The following is an 18,058-nucleotide window of genomic DNA, read 5'->3' on the forward strand; positions in this document are numbered from 1 at the left end:
TAGGTGTTTTTATTTATTCTCAGTGTATTTTTTCAAGATGCTCTCTAGCTGTTTAAGGCACTATTTCCACGACTGCTGCAGGAGAGCTCATTTGTGGGGGCAAGCTGGGAGATAAGGGAAGATATGAGCCAGGAAGGAAATGTGGTGTTCTTTCGGTACAAGCTGCCCCCATTTAGACCCTTTTCAGATCCCTGTAGACACTGGAAACCTACAACCTGCAATCACAGACATCAGTCATGAGCAAAAGGTATAAAAGGCACCTAATTCTGTCAGAAGGAGAACATCTCTACTACACTGACATCAAAAGGAATGCCACGCACTTATGCTACCAGAGATGTCTAGATTTCAGCAGTGTTTTGTCCTCAAAGAAACAAGCCTGAAATACATGAAAAAGCAAGGGGGGAAATGGCTGTTTGTTACCTCCTTACATGTCAAAGCAGCTGCGTTCAAACTGTATTATAACTTCAGCACACCGTAATGAATTTCTAAGGGATTCCAGTGAAATAGATGGTTTATCCTATTCTTTGGAGTGATCTCTTGTAATCCTGCAACACTCCTGAGCTACAATACCTTCCTACCTTCAGTATCCCAAAGGAAGTCATTAGTTATGTTGTATTATCAGCCTAGTGATATTATCGCTACAAATATTACCTGTATTGATCTGGACCCATGTAGACACGAGTGAAAGCCCTGCTTCAGATTAAGACATGAAAATCTAGTTTACCAAGAGGTCAGGCACTGCTTTACAACCTCAGGTGTGTCAGGCAGGCATTACAGGCAAAAGAAATGCTCATTTTGTGGGGTAAAATCTTTAAACATACCACACTTCCTAATGTAATCTTAGATTTTCACCCAGGTGGTGCAAGACTTTTCAGATGAACTGAACAAAGACATGCATTTCACATGCTTTCCATGAAAATTCTCATGGCTATCAGACAAACTGGTTGTTATTTCCTCAAGGTAAGGTATGTGAATATCAAGCAATATTCCAGATTGCCTTCATGGAAACATTCTCATTCCAAAACATATGAGTGCAACCTTCCTATTTACTTTAAATCACTTCAGGACATAGATTAAACTAAGTAGAAAACAGACACTCTTGTTGTGGAACAAGGATATGCTTACATGGAGATAATTAGCACTTATTTCATGTATATGCAGATAGTGCCAGATACAGTGCCTTTTTGTAACAAAATGTCTTTGTAAATCATCAGCACATGTGAAGACAGTAAAAGAAGATGAAATTATGTTACCTGCAATCAAAAACAGCAATGAGAATACTAACAAATTATTTTGATAAATCCCCCAAAATATAATTTATTTTTCTTAATCTTATCAGCAAAATACTACATTGAGGATAAATAAAAACTGAAGTGTGAAAACACTGACTGTATTGACAGGAATAGAATCTCTAGGTTGCTACATTTTAATTCAGATTTGCCTCAGGAAAAAAATTGCTCCTTTTCATAGTGCTGCTGGTCACCTGTCATAACCTTATGTTCCTCCTCTGGAGTCCCCCCAGCAGTGCCCACTCCCCTCTGCCCTGTTCCAGTCCCCCAGTGGTACCACTACAGCTGCTTGGGGGGTCACACAGTCAGCCAGACCCAAGCAGACACCTGGGCTGAAAAGATCCTTCTCTTGGTGGGGCTCCCCCCAGCACAACGAGCAGCTGTACCAGCACAACTCCGGAGACAGAGCAGCGGCGGAGCAGCGGCTCCCAGGGACAGCTGCTGGGGACGTGCCCTGTGCCTGCACAGCCACCCACCTGCCCTGCTGGGGTCCTGCCTGTCCTGCTTCCCGTGAGGGTTGGCTTCAGGAACAGCTTGTCCCTGCGGCTGCTCCTTTGGAAGGGACCGATGTCTACATGGGCTGTGCAGCTCACCTTCCAGTTTGGAACACAAGGGTTTTTCTGAATAGAAAATGGCATTTTCTTGCTTCCTACCCTGCAGCAGAGTGCCATTTGCAGAAGTCTCAGGCCAGTGCCGTGGCTGTCAGCTGGCCGAGAAATCACCTTGCAAGAAGTAGCCTTTCAATTTTATGCACTTTCAAGTTTGCAGCCTGTGTGGGGTTTAAATGAGAGTGCAGAGCAAGGAGCCCTGGGGGTGGGCTTAAGTCTGCAATCCTTACCCAACTGCAGGCTGGGGAAAAGCCCCAACATCCCTCTGTCCTTCCTCCCAGAAAGCAGGTGGAAGTGAGAGCAGGGGGTCTTCTCCTCTGTAAATCAGAGTGAGACAACAGAGGATGCTCTTGGGGTGGGAGTCAGGCCAAGCCGAAGCCCCCACCTGACTCACCCTCCCCCCCTTGCTGCACTCCATTTCATGTGTTTTTTCTTGGCTGAGCATCATTTTACTTATGCCCAAAAAGGAGAGCAGAAAACATGGACTAATTACAAAACAAATTTAGTGGCCAGGAGGAATATGCACTCAGGGGACAGAGGATGGGATACTGCTGCACCAGAGGAGAAATTAACCCTCCTGCCTTCTGGCAGCCTCAACCTACCCCTCTGCCATAACAGCAACTGCCTAAAATATCTTAGACGAGCGTGGAGGATAAAGTGATGGCAGAGTATTCAACTCCGGGAAGGTGAAGGATGAGAGTCTCTGATTTAAATATATAGGAACATATTCTCTGCTCCCCCTCCTAAGATTTTATTTAATCTTTAGTAAAATCTGCAAAGCTTTTTACTACCCCCGTAAATCGGCTTAGTGTGCTCTGCAGAATACCTGCTGCTACCGCCGGCCACGCGACAGCAGCCGTGGAAAAGCAAGATATGTTGCAATTGTTCACACCGGTGCTCTGAGCTTGTTCTTACTTTACAGAAAGTAAAATCAAGATCAGCGTAGGCTGATGCCATCCTTACTTCCATAAAATTCAAAAGGCAGTGTAATAATAACCTAGGGAGAACGGTGTATTTTTAGGGTGGGATTACAAAACTCGTACTATGAATTTTAATCTCAGAAATTGTCATGTTCTTTCATGGGGTTCAGAGGCCCTTCTTCCTGGGAGTTTTGCACACTTCAGTCACTTAATTTTTTTAATCTTCCTACATTTTGAGAGAGGGGGAAAAAAACCTGCCTGAAACTTCTGGCATTAAAAAAACCTCAAAACATTTTTGTCTAACGTAATTACTGACAGATTCCAATTGGAAAGCTGTTGCTTTTATTTTAATTTTATTAAAGGAGTGAACAAAGGCTACCCAAGGCACCACAATAAAATTACATTAACTGTAAAATTACATTATTAATTCTTTAATCTCACTTGAGGCCTCAAGCTGTTGCTATGTCCAATTACCCAGCTAACCACCTGTCAGAACTGTAAAGCTAGTTTAACATTACCTCCAGGACAGTTGTGTGCCCTGTGTTCAGTCAGGTCTGCCAGTGAATCGAAGTCCTGCTGACAGTTATCGCAGGTGTAAATTGACTCATCCTCCATGTCTTCATCTTCCTCATTTCTCTCTTCCTGGCTCGTCACACTGTTCCTCTCTTCCAGGGCCCGGCTGTCCTTCGCTTCGCTCTCCAGCTCTCCTCCCAGGCCACCTGCCAACAGCAAAAACATCCTCTAAGTTTGAGAGGTCTGAAAAATAAGAGCTTTAAGAAGGATGTTGCACTTATTAAGATACATTTAATTACAGCCGCTCTCACATTATTCTCGACACCTTTCATTATATTAATGCGGTTTTTATACCATGTGGTGCAACAATTCTCAACTGTATTCTCTGCTGCTTAGTGCGAATCCTGCAAACACTCTCTTCTAATCTTCTCTGGTGGGTGTGTAGCGGGAGCCTCTAACTCTCTGTCATATAAAGTTGTTAGTGTTTTATCACTTAACCAGATTCTCAAAGCTTTAAAAATTGGCAAGATTAATTACAGCCCGCAAAGAAAAGGCATGTGCTGAATTTTAATTCTCAATGCTCTCCTCTTCCCACCGCCTCCAAGCCCCAATATTAGTAACAACAAGAAAAAAAAAGCTCTAGCTGAAGATCCCAAAGCACACATGTATCCCAGGACGTGAGAGGTCCCGCTGAACTAATGAGAGGCACTTGGTTGGGCAGATGAGCCTCACATTGTGCTGACCTAGCTGAGAGCAGACACATTGCATCTGACCTTCAGGTCTCTCAGATATTTTTTTATCTTGGTCCATGACTGGAACCTGGGCTAGCACATGTATCTTTGCCACCTCCTGCCAAGTTTTCATTTGCACTGGTGCACAGGGAGACTGAGCTCTGTGGCAGCTCCAGAAACACCCCAGGGTGGGGGGCTGAGCACCCCAGGGCTGTGCAGGAGGCAGCTCCACACGGGGCAGCCGGCTCTTCGCTGGCCATGGGGTGGGTGGCAGGGGCAGCTGGTCACAGGCAGTCACCCCCCAACATGCCCTCAGTGGCCTGTCGTGAGGGATGGACTTGCAGCCACATCCTCCTGCCTCCAGGACACCTCCTTGGCCACAGTGGACTCAGATGTGCCTGAAGCCAGTCATGCCCAATGGCTCCATGCAGAACCACGGACAACCCTCACTTGGGCTCTCTGGAAAGGCAGCAGAGCTGAAAATGCCCTTCTAAGTCCCCGCTGCCCTCTCAGCAGGGAAAGCATCCATTAGACACGCCAGTCATGCTGACCAGGCTTTGGTGACCAGCTGAGATGGAGATGGTTCTGCCTCTTCTGTACACGTGTGCCCCCAACACAGAGATACAGCCACGGGTGCTACACCTGCACTATTTCACCTGCCTCCATGAGAACTCACACTCTTAATACATCCCTGTTGGTACAACAGAAATAGTTGGGAAGTCATCCAGCAAAGTGAGACAAAACCACAGGCTCTTCCAGCAGAAGAGAGCCTCACACACTAGTTGACCCCAAAAGCCCAGGAGCTGCTCTCAGCCAGGCAGGAGGGAGCCTTGTTGCCACCTTGTTGGTTTGGGATGCGTTTGGGTTTTAAGCCATTAACGAAACACCAGCAAACAGAGAGATGAATTGTTTCTAAAATTAGATCAGCGCCAAAAAGATTAAGGACAACCAACACTGAGAACATGAAACAAAGCTGAAAATAAAATTTATTAAAGACAAAAACTGGTTACCACAAGCACTGCAATTCAGACACACACATTAGTATAGCTCTGCTACCACTATCCAGCCAGAACACATTTCATACCATCTTCTGCTCTGCAAATGGTAACATAAATCAACCGTTGTAAAACACTCTGCAGTTTTCCATGGAGCACTTGTAACATGACGTACCCTTCAAATTGCAATGGAAATATTAAAAATCAGTGCCTGCTTGTGGTGTGTCACAGCATCCCTCTTAGCAGTTAACTGATCTGCACATTTTCAGATTCTTTTACTGTTAAATTATACATACCTTTCTACTACAAAATTTCCATTAAGAGCTAGATATAATGTTTGTCTTAACAAATCAGATATGCCACTTACACAGCGGTAATGAATTTAAGGATTTGGTTATAAAAAGTATCACTCACTAAGCACTCCATATTGTAAGTCATCATCTGTACTACGTTTATTCAATAAAATGCCACTGGCTGAACCTCATGCTTTATAGACTCTTCCTTAAATAAAAATGTATTGTAATGAAAAAAACAATGATTCTGGTTTTCTTTATACTACTAACTTCACCAAATAATAAGTCACATTTAGAGCTATGCTAGCTTAGCTTTATTTCACACATCATTTAATGTACATATTCAAATTATCACATTTTGTCATATTTACTTGGCACACCATCCAGTCTCTCATCCCAGACTGCAATCACAAACATTTTAGCTCATTCAATCTTTTTAAAGCCTATATGTCCTGCAGACTTGATGGTTAATAAATCAGAATATCAACTCTCCAATTTCATAAGACAGAAACCTATAAAAGTAGTCCGAGTATATAAATCTAACCTAAAGAACTGGACCTGCTTCCTTGCCGCCTGCTGACCAAGACCTCAGGGAAGCACTTCTGAACTGACTTTGCCACAGCCTGAAGAAGAAAGCTTTTAGGCAACTTTGGGGAGCTTTAAGGGACTTTCACTAATATTTTCAGCAGAAATTCTGTCTTTTGAGAGTTAACCTAAAGACCAGCTGATCTGGTGAGTACGCTGTGACAAATTCATCCTTGGTTTTACTCCAATACTTTGTGGCTACACCAGGGATAAAGCTGCTTGACTGAGTCCAACAATAACAAATAATTTAGCACACTGCTTTAGGAAAAATAAATTGTACAATGTGAGATAAGAAAATAGATTCCCGACTGCAAAGCAAAATTCCAGAAACATTTTTTAATTCCCTGTTGAATGGGAAATATGATCCTCTAGGCAACTTCTCAAAAGTGTTGCTGCCTGACAGAGCTTTATGTCAAATAACACAAGAGTGAAGTTTGCAGAAATTACTTAGCAAATGCAACATAGTTTTACAATGAGATTTTTTTTGTTTTCGGTGAGTTGAAGAAATTGTACATGTTTGCCCCACCTTGCTGTTACTGTCCGTCAAACAACATGGTCTTCAGATTCCTCTGCTGAGCTGCACACTTGGTGCTTGCCTAGTGAATACCAAACACTGATGAGAAAAATCTGTGGTGTTTCCTGGTTTTTTGACCTTTGTCTCCACTATTTTGACCATAAGCTGCCAGTGGGGTATGCAGGGTGCGGACAGCCCTGGGGAGACACTAGCTCCTTGCCCAGGGGAGCAAAAATACCAGGGCACTGATGGGAATGGGTGGTCCATTCAGCAAGGAAAAGCTTCAAATGCAGCCCAGCTGCTCCCACGATGAGCTCAGTTTCCCTGATGAGGACAGCAGGCCATGAGCATTCCTCAGGAACTCATTTCTGAGGAGCTTTGCTGTAGGAGTTCACAAATTTAACCTGCTATTTTCCTGCTGGCAAGGAGCTGCAGGAGCACCCCAGCACCGTGCAGCCAGGCAGGATGGGCACGTGGGCACGAGCATGCTGCTGGAAGGGTTTGGGTCACCACAGGAGGCCAAGGCGCTGCTGGCACCAGGAGCAGGGGTGGTTTTGGAGCTGAGCCTGGCTCTGAGGGGACATGTCTGTGCACTACCCTGCAAAAGGGACTCCTTGGTTGCCAGAGCCAATAGCACCTTCTGCAGTCTCCAAACATCAGTGGCTGTCTTGTAGCACCAAGCACAGACCCGTGTATTTACTGACACAGCTAATTTTTAAGATGGGATTTTTAAGCCTTGGGTTTTAGTGAACTTAATAGTAAGTAGTTTTTATCTAGATTGCCAGATAATCACAGTTACCAACTGTGAGGAATTTATGTATGGAACACCACTGTGGAGGCAGCACAGCACCATGGGCACACAGCTCCCACCCACCACTGGCACGGTGTGCAGAGAGGAAGGGAGCTGCTGGCACCAAGTTTCAGGGTAAATGATCACTAATCAATTCTAAGAAGGGCATAAAATAGGACCTCGCATTTCACAAAAGTGTTATTATTAGTTTTTAAGTGAACCTGCCATATCTAGTGATTGTTCTAACAATTTTCTTTTATGAATAAGGGAGGATAGGATTTGAGAGATCAGCCTTGGAAGTATACCTCACTACCCAAAATGTCAGGAAACAGGGTTGGGGGGCTTTTTTGTTTTTCTTTTCTTTTTTTTTTTCCTTTTCTTTTTTTTCCCCCTGCAGCACAGTGGAAGGCCTGCAGGGCTTTGCACAAGAAGAATATTTTACCCTATGACCTAAACAATCTGGCCAACAGTCAAGAATATGTTATTCTAATTGCCACTAAAGTTAATGTTGTTAATGACTCTTGGTTTTTCTGTACAAGCTATCTTATGCTCTAGAAAGTTACTATTTCAGAGGAGACATAGCAAGAACTGGGAGTGTTCCTGCCTGACCTGGTGGTCCAAGGAATGTGGCAAACTTGGCAAAGCTGGAAAAGTGAATTCCCAAAGGCCCAGTTTGAAAGTTGCAGTCAGTAGAAATGCCTTCTGAGCTGTGTTCAAAACAGCTCTGTTACAGGAACAACGTGCTCCTAAAGCCAAATATTTGAAAACAGATTACATGTACCATGTTCAGCTCGGGCCTCAACGAAATCAAGAGCAAATTTCCACTTGCTTCAGTCAGCTTGGGATATATGGCCCCACCACCAGGCTGGGACTGTGCTTGGAGCTCAGCATGGCAGAGCCTCAGCCCAGGACCACAGTGACAGCCCAGCCACAGCAAACTGCTTTGGGGGCTTCAGGTAGTGATGCAGGACTGAAACAAAAGCTCAGAGCCACACTGGAAGTGATGCTGATGCCTACCTACAATTTCCACTGAGACACTTAGAAATGGGTAACACCATATAACACATGGGCCAGAGAAATTAAAAAAAAAAAATCAACCTCTTAGCTTATTTTTTCAGCTGTGGAATCAAATATGGGCAGTTTAAACTTCTTATTTTATCAGCACAATACAGAGCAGGCAAGCCATTCTGTCTTTGTGCCAGTAAATTTTCTTTAACTTTTTTTTTTTAAGCCTGAGGACTTTTAAAAGCTGGAATTTATTTGAAATCTAGGATTGTTCTTTGGTTGTTCTTCTACTATTTAGTGCAGGGTCATGTCTGGCTTTAAATGATTCTGGTTACAGGGCTTCCATCAAGAGTGGCTTCTTTTCAGCAGGCATCCCCTGATGCAGTGCTGGGCAGCACTTTCTGTTCCAGCAACTTTGCCATGCAGAGCTATGGCTGCAAAGTTATGCTGTGCAAAGCATCACATGAGCATGTGCACACACATGCACAGCTTCTGCACAGGTCTGACAGCTGGAAGGCAAAAGATAAAATGAAGAGTGGAAAGTGGAATCACTTCATTCCTTGCCTTGGTCCAAACAAAAACAATCGAAGGTCTCACGGAAGGCTACGGGTAATTCCTAGGAATTTTCCCTAGATGCAGGACAAGTCATAAAAGTAAATGGCACTGAAGACAAACAAGCTGATTGATGGAGGAATGACGAGTGCTGGCACACAACTGCCCCCCCCTGGGGCCCAGCAGAGCCCTGAGGTGCCCGCCCAGGGTGCGCCCGCCCAGGAGTGCAGCCTTCCTGCCCTGGGGCTGCTGCTCAGCTCCCCGGCAAGACAAAAGGAAAGGAAATTTCATCTATAATTAGGAAGTGAGAACAAAAGAGACAAATGACTTAAAGGAAAAGCCTAATCTAAACGTTCATTAGTAAATGTTTCGCTCAGCATCAAATGCCAAAACAGTGTGGGGGAGGTCTCTACTTTTATGTGGTTTGTTACATTTCAGTGTTGTTCTTTAGCACTGTCACACAGAAAGAGTCCAAAGTGCTCTATACTTGTGGCCAAAGAAGAATCAACAGATGCAAAACAAGCCACTAGTGTTTTAGTAATTAAAACACAAACAAATTTCAGCTGAAATCTTCACGTAGGATAAAAAGCCTTTCCTTTGCTGGGTACCACCATTCTGTGGCTCTTTAACATTTCAAAAAATGTCTCTTTTAAACACTTGCATTTTGAACACAGGTGCCACCTCTCAATGGGCCAGGGCCCTCCTGTGAGCTGCTGTAAGCTGTGTGCCTGTACTCATACAAAGCTGCCAGAAACCTGCTCCAGCCGAGCAAACCAGGTCAGAGAGTGTGGATTGCATCCCAGCTGTAGGACCAGGACCAGGTATCAAAGGCAGCTCATTCCACACATTGAATCATCACTACATGCATCAAAAGCAAGCAGGTTTGGTGCTCTATCATGCAGTGCAGCACACCACTTTCTCACAGTGTCAAACCACATGGGGTAAAGAAAAAAGGTGCCTAGCTGAAAAACAAAGAGCCTAAAAGGCTAATGCATGAAACACCACTACATGAGAGGGCAGAGTGAGTGCAACACAGGCACACAATCCTCCTGACACTCAGTCACCATGCAATGCTTCTCTCAGGCTGAAGAGATCTGTGCATCAGATCTTGCCTTCCCCCAACAAGAGATAAAAAACAATCATAATACCAAAAAAATTATTTGATCCAGCATGTAGTTAATGGTCTTGGCCTCCTAAGACTTACAACTTAATAAAATTGATCTCACTGCAGCACTGTAATGAAGAACAGTAGGATAAGGCTACCCTTGAACCATGAAAATTGCATATTGTTACCTCCTCATGCCCTCCTAGGGCTATGGCCGCTGCAGCCTCTCCAAGCTGTCATTTGTGTGGCTCTGACAGCAGACTCCACCGACAAGCAGCAATGGTGGCTACAAGAGCTTCTTTTGAAAAGGCAAGGGAAGAGGGAGAATGCTCAGTGCTAGGTATCTCTCTGGATAATAACCCACAGGATAAATCACAGACTATACCAATAATACTGTTTTGTGTGAAGTACATTAACAACAAAATACACAGAAGTCAGAGTCTCTAGGAAGCACACATGATAACATTTCATAACAGAGCCTTATTACACACCAGTATGTATTAAATCATACTGATTTCTAAGTAAGTGGGCAGTTCTCGGCATTCTTCATTAACTTAGCAAAGAAGAACTATTTTGGTAGGGTACTGCACCTCCTCCTACATCTGCTGGCACATGCACTCTACGAGAAAGGGGTTCCAAGCACACTCAGTGATAACTGGTGCCTGCACTGCCTGCTCCTGCCGGCACCGCCACAGAATTGTTCGTGACAGCCCTGCACGCCCCACAGCTGCCTCCCCTCAGCATCCCTGTTAGCTCACTACACCAACATTTCACAGGGAAAATGTTCATCTTCCTTCACTGATAGGATAGAGTTTTCTCAAATTAACAGCAGTTTAAGAACACCTCAAGAATCTACCTGGAGTTTAAAGGCATGGAAGCCGGCAGGAACACGGGGCAGAGGGACTGGCAGCTCCTGCACCGTCCTTTGCTGTAGCAGTCACAGACATCACACACAGAATGGGTAACACATGTAACTTCTTGCCTTGCAGTGCCTTGCTTTCACTTGAGCCCACCTAGATCTATACATAGTTGTCTCTATATGGCACAGAGATAAACCATACATATATTTATAGATACATTATGTATGGTATAATTGCCCTGTTTTCTCCAGTGAAAACAAGGCTTCACCCTCTTTGCCTCCATGAAAATCCAGCCTCGCTGCTGGGGTGTGTGTAGTAACTACAGGAACGATGTCTATTTATACAGACAGTCCTGGCCCCAAGCTCTCTAAACCTGTGTAACTATTTACTATCCAGCATCTGACCTGAAACCCATCAGCTTTGCTCAGTCAACCGTATCACACTCACATACACAAACTCACCCTACAGCCCTGGTTTTCTTGGATCAAGACTTCCACAGTATCCTTTAGTTGACATAGTGCAGAAGCCTTTTATTAAATGCTGTTAATTTTTTTATTGATCAAACTGTGAGCCATTTCATTTTCCATTATAGCGGAAATCTCCTATAGGAGCATTCAGATTAAGTTTCTTTATTCTGTCTCTAGTAGCATGTCACTTTTAATCAGTTTTCAGTTTCATTATTGCTTAAAAATTAGAAAGCAGTTTCTCTGTTCTTTATTGCTTTTTTTAAGTTTAGTTACTGAAGGGTTATTAAACTTGGAAAATATACAGACAGGCGTAATGTGCTAAATAAATTCCTCACTGTCTCTAACCAACTTTAACATTAGCTATTTTTTATAATTTTTAGGTTTATTTTCACTGAAAGACTGCTTGTAATTATTACTCATGTTCTCCCCAAACACTTATGTTACTAAAGTGTGAAATGTCTTCTAACACAAAGACAGTTCTCTGGAAAGTAATTACAAAAATGCATTCAGGGGCAATAATTTTATATTAACTGTCAGCAGCATACATCTTCTGAAAAGGCACTTGTTATGAAGGAATTATTTGTGTGGAATTTGAAGGCACTGAAGGCAAAGGAAAACTGCAGAAACGCATTAAATTGAAACTCCAGCTCCCTCATCAAGGGTCAGTTTATCTTCAAATCATTACCTTGAAGGCAACCCCACACCTTCCAAAGAGTCTATTAGAAAGACAATTTCAATTTATGCACAAATTGGACACAGTCTCCAGTTTTCGGTGTGGAACAATTTACACGCCCATTCTAAGGAAATATCTGGGCAGCTAATTGAAAGAGATATGTCTGAAAATTATGGGCTTCCATTAACCTTTCACTGATGACACTAAAAATACTTGCTACTGATTTATGGGTAGTAACAAAAAAAGTGGCCTCAAAACTGACCAAGCACATTAAAAAGAAATCTGTGTCTGTAATGACTACAAGAAAAGATTTAGCGAATATTTGACAGTAACTTCTAGCCTGTAGGCCAATCCCTCAGCCCCAAGGAAAGCAAAATAACTCAGTGAAAAATTTTTAAAAAGTGAAACCCGGTAATAGTGATTATGCATCACATGATTTTAAAAGTGGTTTTTAAAAAAATCAAATAAGGAAATCACAAAAACACCACCAAACAGTAAAACTTCCTCTTAATCGTAATGTTTCAGCCTTTCTAGTGCTCTTACTAAAATGATTTAGATGTTACTATGTTATGTGACAAATGCACTTATACACCGAAAAGCGGACAAATAGCTAAGTTATTATTATTTATTTGCATGCAAGCAGCAGTGGGATTGTACTTTATACTGTTACCAGCACACAGTGTTTATCAGCTCTTCAGTGTTTGGCAGTCAGTTTAAGGGTGTAAATATGGGATGTAAACACTTCCCTGACACAAAAAGCACTGTAAGTGAATTTTAGAGAATGCAACGAAAGGCAGAGATCAGAGCTGTCCAGAGTGTGCCAAAGTGTTCCATTACTGCAGGACACTGCCCAGTTATTGATCTCAGTCCCCCCTCAGACACTCCATCCCCCAGCAGGGCTGTGAGGAGAGCAAGCACTCCTCTTCTGCACCTTGGAAAGGACAGGCTCAGAACCCTGTAGGTCTGCCCTGTATGTATCTGTGTGGCATTCAAATCAAATAATGTCTTTGCACACAACCACCCAAACTGCTCCACAATCATCAGCAGAAAACTCTCACCCACTCACTCAAAACGTGTGATTATCGTGCAGTGGGTTATCTGCCTGTGGAAAAAAGATGCTGCTGTCCACTTCCAGATGCTTAAGGTGCATCTGAATGGGAGTGGAGTAACTGCCACCTTTGGTTTGAATAATGAAGTTCAAATCAAACCAGATCTAAAACCCATTTTAGATGCCCGCATTTTAGATATAAAATTCATTAATTTAAACAAGGAAATTAGGATGCAGCAAGTAATAACTTCAAAATGAAGTGCATTTCTTCATAAAAATGTGCTTTTCACTCTTTCACATGCAACTGCTAAATAATACTGACCACTGTACTCAAATAAGTATAAATTTTCAGAACAAAAATGGCACTTTAATTTTATTTAGGTATATTCATATCTCAATAAAACTCAACTTACTGTTTTTCAAGTCTCTGTTGAAGACAAGTGTCTCGTTTTCAGCAGTTACATGGAATTCCACTCACAGCTAACACAGGACATCTTAATCACATTTTAATCCATAGGCATGATAAAGCCTTTCCTTTTTTTTAAGGAAATGGTGTGAATGATTTTTTTTTGTGGGGGTTCTTTGGTTGTTTGCTTTTTTCTTTTACTTCAAGAGAAAGCCAGATATCTGTAAAACTTAAATCTATAGTTCCCTGAACAGAGAGAAAATTCAGAAGGCTTAATAAAATTCACATGTGGCCTGTTATTGCAGCTGCATATCCAATGCAAAAATAAGGTATTGACTGATTCTGCTCAGAATAGCAGCTGCTGGAACTCTTTATTAAAATAAACCTGTGGATTTTCACAGAGAAAAAAAATTGTAGATGATGTAATTTACCATAAGTTATAAATGCAACTATGTATTTCAATGTTTGAAACCCCTTTGCCCATTTCAAAATGCAGACTGGTTTATCGTTCCTACAAAAGGTCCAGGACTTTGAATTGTCCTTTCTGCAGGGAAGTTCTGGTCCCAAAAGATTCACATCCTCAGTGTGCAGCCGCAGTGCAGGCACACAGGAGCAAGATGTAAGCAGAGCAAGAGCTCCATCCAAATTACTCTCTTAGGTCCCTGAATACATTTCTGTTCAAAATGCACTTTTCCCATGCTTGGAATATGGATTTGTTTAAAAATTATGCTGAAGAGGAATGCTTTTCACAACACAAACTGACAGGATCCTCCATGTAGCATTTACGTTCATCTTTTTATATCTGTAAAAACTCCAGAACATTAGAACTGAGAAGGCAAGAGACAGAGCACTCTGCAAACCTTCAGGAACCAAGGGGTGGAACCGATACAGAGGTAAAAGATGGAACAAGAGTAAAAAACATACTCAGGCAGGAAGGCAAATACATGTAGGCAAATTAGAGAAAGCAATAATTATTTCACTGACCTTCTCATGGGTCTTGGTTTGCTCAGAACCTGCCTGGATCGTTTTCCATTGGGAATGACAAATGTGCAGCTGAAGGAGCATGAAAGGGACCCGCTTCTGCAATAACTGTGCCTGGAAGTCTTCAAAACTGTGATTAAAGACCTGAGAGGCTTCTGTGGGGCCGGGTTTGTGGAGTTAGGCTTCTCGGGTAAAACTGCTATTTATACCCAGGGTATAGAGGGTTGGACCTGAACCACAACGTAGTTGTGGTTGTTATGGCCTGATCAAATACCAAACATCATCTTGGGAAAAAACCTCACTGATTTTATCTCTATGAATTTGGTTTGCTCTGGAAAAAAGGTGCTCCAAATGCACCTGAGGAAAAAGCCAGATTTTCCCAAATGTATGCTCAGGTGTCTCTGCAACCAGTTACTGCTGGCAGAGACTCAAAACTCTGCTCTATGGGGGCCTTCCAAGCTGGGCACTGCCAGCAATGTGAGCAGAAATTGGGAAAACAGCACCTTTACACTCCTCCAGCTAGAGCCTGGAGGGACATCTGCAGGTAGGCCAAGTGATTTAGGAGCCAAATACCCATAAGTGGCAACGGACTGTAGTAAAAACCCATGAAAATGGAAATTAATGAGAGTTAGGCACCTACGTGTCCAAATGGCTTCAGAAGAGCAGGGCTTTACAAGCTTTCCTTAAAAGTGCCCTCAGGTCTCATTATGCACAAGCTGCACAACCAGCACCAGGCTGGGCACAGGGTCCTGGTGCAGGGATTGGGACCACACAGTTAATGAATGTGAAAAAAAGGCAACAAGATTCTCAACCAGAAAAGAGATAAGAAAGTCATATTATGCAGCACAGAAAAGGGAATTTAACAGGTGGCCAAGCTATTAAACAAGCATCAGACTCTGCAGAAAGTCTTCCCTCCCGCATGCCCGTGGCCAGCTCCTGCTGCACAAACACACACCGCTCCTGTCCAGCACACTCACCCAGGGGAGCAGCACAAGCCCACAAGGGGTGACTCAGAAAGTTTCCTGCCACTTTCTGCTTGTTCTCTCTTTCCTGAGTTTAAAACACGACGTGATTTTGGGCGGCGGGCTCAGTTACATTTCTGTTTGCTTTTAGAACAAGCCCGCATGCAAAAATTAATGTACCTCAGATTTCCTTTCCAATTTCTTTCCTTAATACCAAACTCTGAAGTCCTACACGTTTCATTTGACAAAGCCATTAATTCAGTAATTTCACATAATTAAATCGAGCAAAGCAGAGTATTTAAATTGGAGCTAAGTGAAATATACTTCTGTGCAGCTCATGCTGTTAGAATTGTGCTACATGCTATTCTGCTGCTGCTCATTTATTAATTTAGGATCGGCTGAAACGTGACACTGTGTAATAAGGAATGCATTGGTTTCAATGGAATTAGAAATAAAAAAAAATTATAAAAAAAAAATATCACAGAGGACAGTGAATGAAGCACCAAATGAAGTAAGTTAATCCCTCTGAATGAGCCCTCAGCAGAGCACTTCTTCACCCAGCTGAAGCTGGAACCCAGGATTGCACTTCCCCTGTGATAAATAATTTCTGGGTAGAGGGTTTTCAGCTATTTATCCCTGGAATAAACAGTGAGCTGCACCAGTCCTCCAGTGTGGTGATCCTTTTAGCAGTGATAACACTTTTTCTCCTAACATCTTCCTGCATTTTTTCTTCTAGCCCTATGTGGTAAAGAAAGTGCGAAAAGACATTTAAAAGACTTAAAGATAAAATGACTTTAAAGTCTGGTCTCCCTCAGCCCCTCCTCTCATTCAGCAGGTCCCTGGTGCCGGAGCAGGAGACAGCAGTGCAGTAACACAGCACCAGGAACTGGCAGAGCCCTCACATCTACCCTGAGGATGATGGATGGCATTAAAAAAAAAAGAAATTAAAAGCACGGATAAAACCTGAAGTTCAGGTTTTTGCTGGCAAACAAGTAATAAAGGCAAAGAAATTAAGATGGCCAATAAGCCAAATAGTGGAACTTCTTTATGTAATTGGCTGAAGTCTCTCCAGAATATAGAGATGGGGGTTTTTTCCATTGGTGCTTTCTGCTTCTCAGATTTCTCATGAACTACTTTAATTGGGCTCCTCCAAGTACGCTGAAAGTTCCTCCACTTCTTCCTCAGCCCCGAAGGACACCTGTGAAAGGGCCAACTCTGGACTGCTCATGACAGCCCTCACCAGATACAGCTCATAATGAGCTGCTCCCACTAATGAAAAAGGGGGGGTAGGGGGGAGATATTGTTGCTGTTGTAATTAAGCTTGTGAAGAGTTTATTTGGAGAGAAATTAGATTTATTTACATGCTGCTTTGTTGCTGATGAAGCACCAGCTATTTGGGAGAACTTCTAATTAACCCTAATTTACTTGATGTGCTCTTTAGCAGCCCCATTCCCTGTGTACTTCGCCAAGGTAAAAAGTAGTAACTATAACAAAATCATCCATTTTTAAAAGGCACATTTCTTTGGGGGTGGGGAGAGGCAGTCCCAACCTTTTCCCTTAAGTTATGGACTTTGTGTTTTAGCTGCTGACTAGCAGGAAGATGCACAATTGACAACTTCATTCCTACTACACGGCTTTTTCAACACCAAACACCACGGCTCAGGCGGGCAGGGCCACTGCATTCCCAGCCCCATGGTGGGTATGGAAAAAGGGGTTAGGGGTTTGCTTCAGACCCTTCCACTGGATTTGCAGCTATCACAGCTAGGAGTCTATTTTAAAAGCACTTCCACTTCCTACATCCTGGGCCAGTTATACGTCTGGCCGCAGCGTTCATTAACCAGATAAAGTTTTAAAATATTTCATCACAGGATCAAGCTAAAAATCACTTAACTCTTATGATGTCTTTTCTCATTTAATAATTCACTGATGGTTCTGCTAAGCTTCCAGTGCCTGTGGTGTAGCCATGGGTTTATTTGCAACTCAGAAAGACATTTCAAAGACAACAGGTTTACAACCTCATTACATAAAAAAATGCCCTAAAAAGTCACCAGTTTTTAAAAATATTTTGCAGAAAGAGCAACATCAATTCTTATTTTAATTTCACACACACAACACCTTGAAGACTGAGCACCACTTTTTGGAAACAAAGGTGAAAAATGGAACATAATTTAGTTCTATTATACAGAAGCACCTATGCTTTTTCATCACAGCCCAAAACCCGAGATGCAAGGAGCACTTGCAGAAGTAATATTCCTCATGTCTTCAACACTGCAGCTGCCTGCACACACAGTTTATAAAGAAAAATAATGAAGAAAAAATGTGGATTTCTGCAACATCCTGTCTAGAAAAATGTTTTACCAATCTGGCTGTTACAAACTTGTACAAGATTTTTGCCTGAAATTCACCTTGATCAGAAAAGGTACATTTTTACTGCACAACCTTTTTTTTTTGCATAAAATTATTGACCAAATTCTGCTCTTGGTTTTGCTTTCCTTGTTGATTTTGTATATGTTTCCTGGATGTTACTGTGGAAATTTGGCAATATATGTATTTTGTTTAATACAATCAAAGAAGAAAAGCCAAATGCCTCTTACACAGAACATTTCTCATTCATTGGTCATCTGGACTTGTGTGCTAAACAGAGTCCAAATGAGCTGCTATCAAAGTTTAAGCCCAAGTTTTCTCAGTTTCAATATGGGATGCACATTCTGTACAAAGTAATGACAAGATGATAAACTGATCATTTTTCTGCAACTATTTG

At 42.5% G+C, this 18,058-nt stretch overlaps 1 protein-coding gene across 3 annotated transcripts in view; it reads right to left on the reverse strand.

Moving 5' to 3' along the window:
- ZNF423 (zinc finger protein 423) overlaps window positions 1–18,058 on the reverse strand; it is a 229,555-nt gene that overhangs the window by 157,526 nt on the left and 53,971 nt on the right. For all 3 annotated transcript variants that reach the window (XR_007907447.1, XM_051805569.1, XM_051805568.1), the window contains exon 3: window positions 3,336–3,536. Coding sequence is in view for 2 of the 3 variants with exons in the window: in XM_051805569.1 (XP_051661529.1) it covers window positions 3,336–3,536 (201 nt within the window). In the remaining variant the exon portion in view is untranslated. The remainder of the gene's footprint in view (window positions 1–3,335; window positions 3,537–18,058) is intronic.

Source organism: Manacus candei, unplaced genomic scaffold (genome assembly GCF_025592945.1).
Source record: "Manacus candei isolate 608988 ecotype Guabito, Panama unplaced genomic scaffold, ASM2559294v1 h1tg000065l, whole genome shotgun sequence".
Lineage (NCBI taxonomy): Eukaryota > Metazoa > Chordata > Aves > Passeriformes > Pipridae > Manacus > Manacus candei.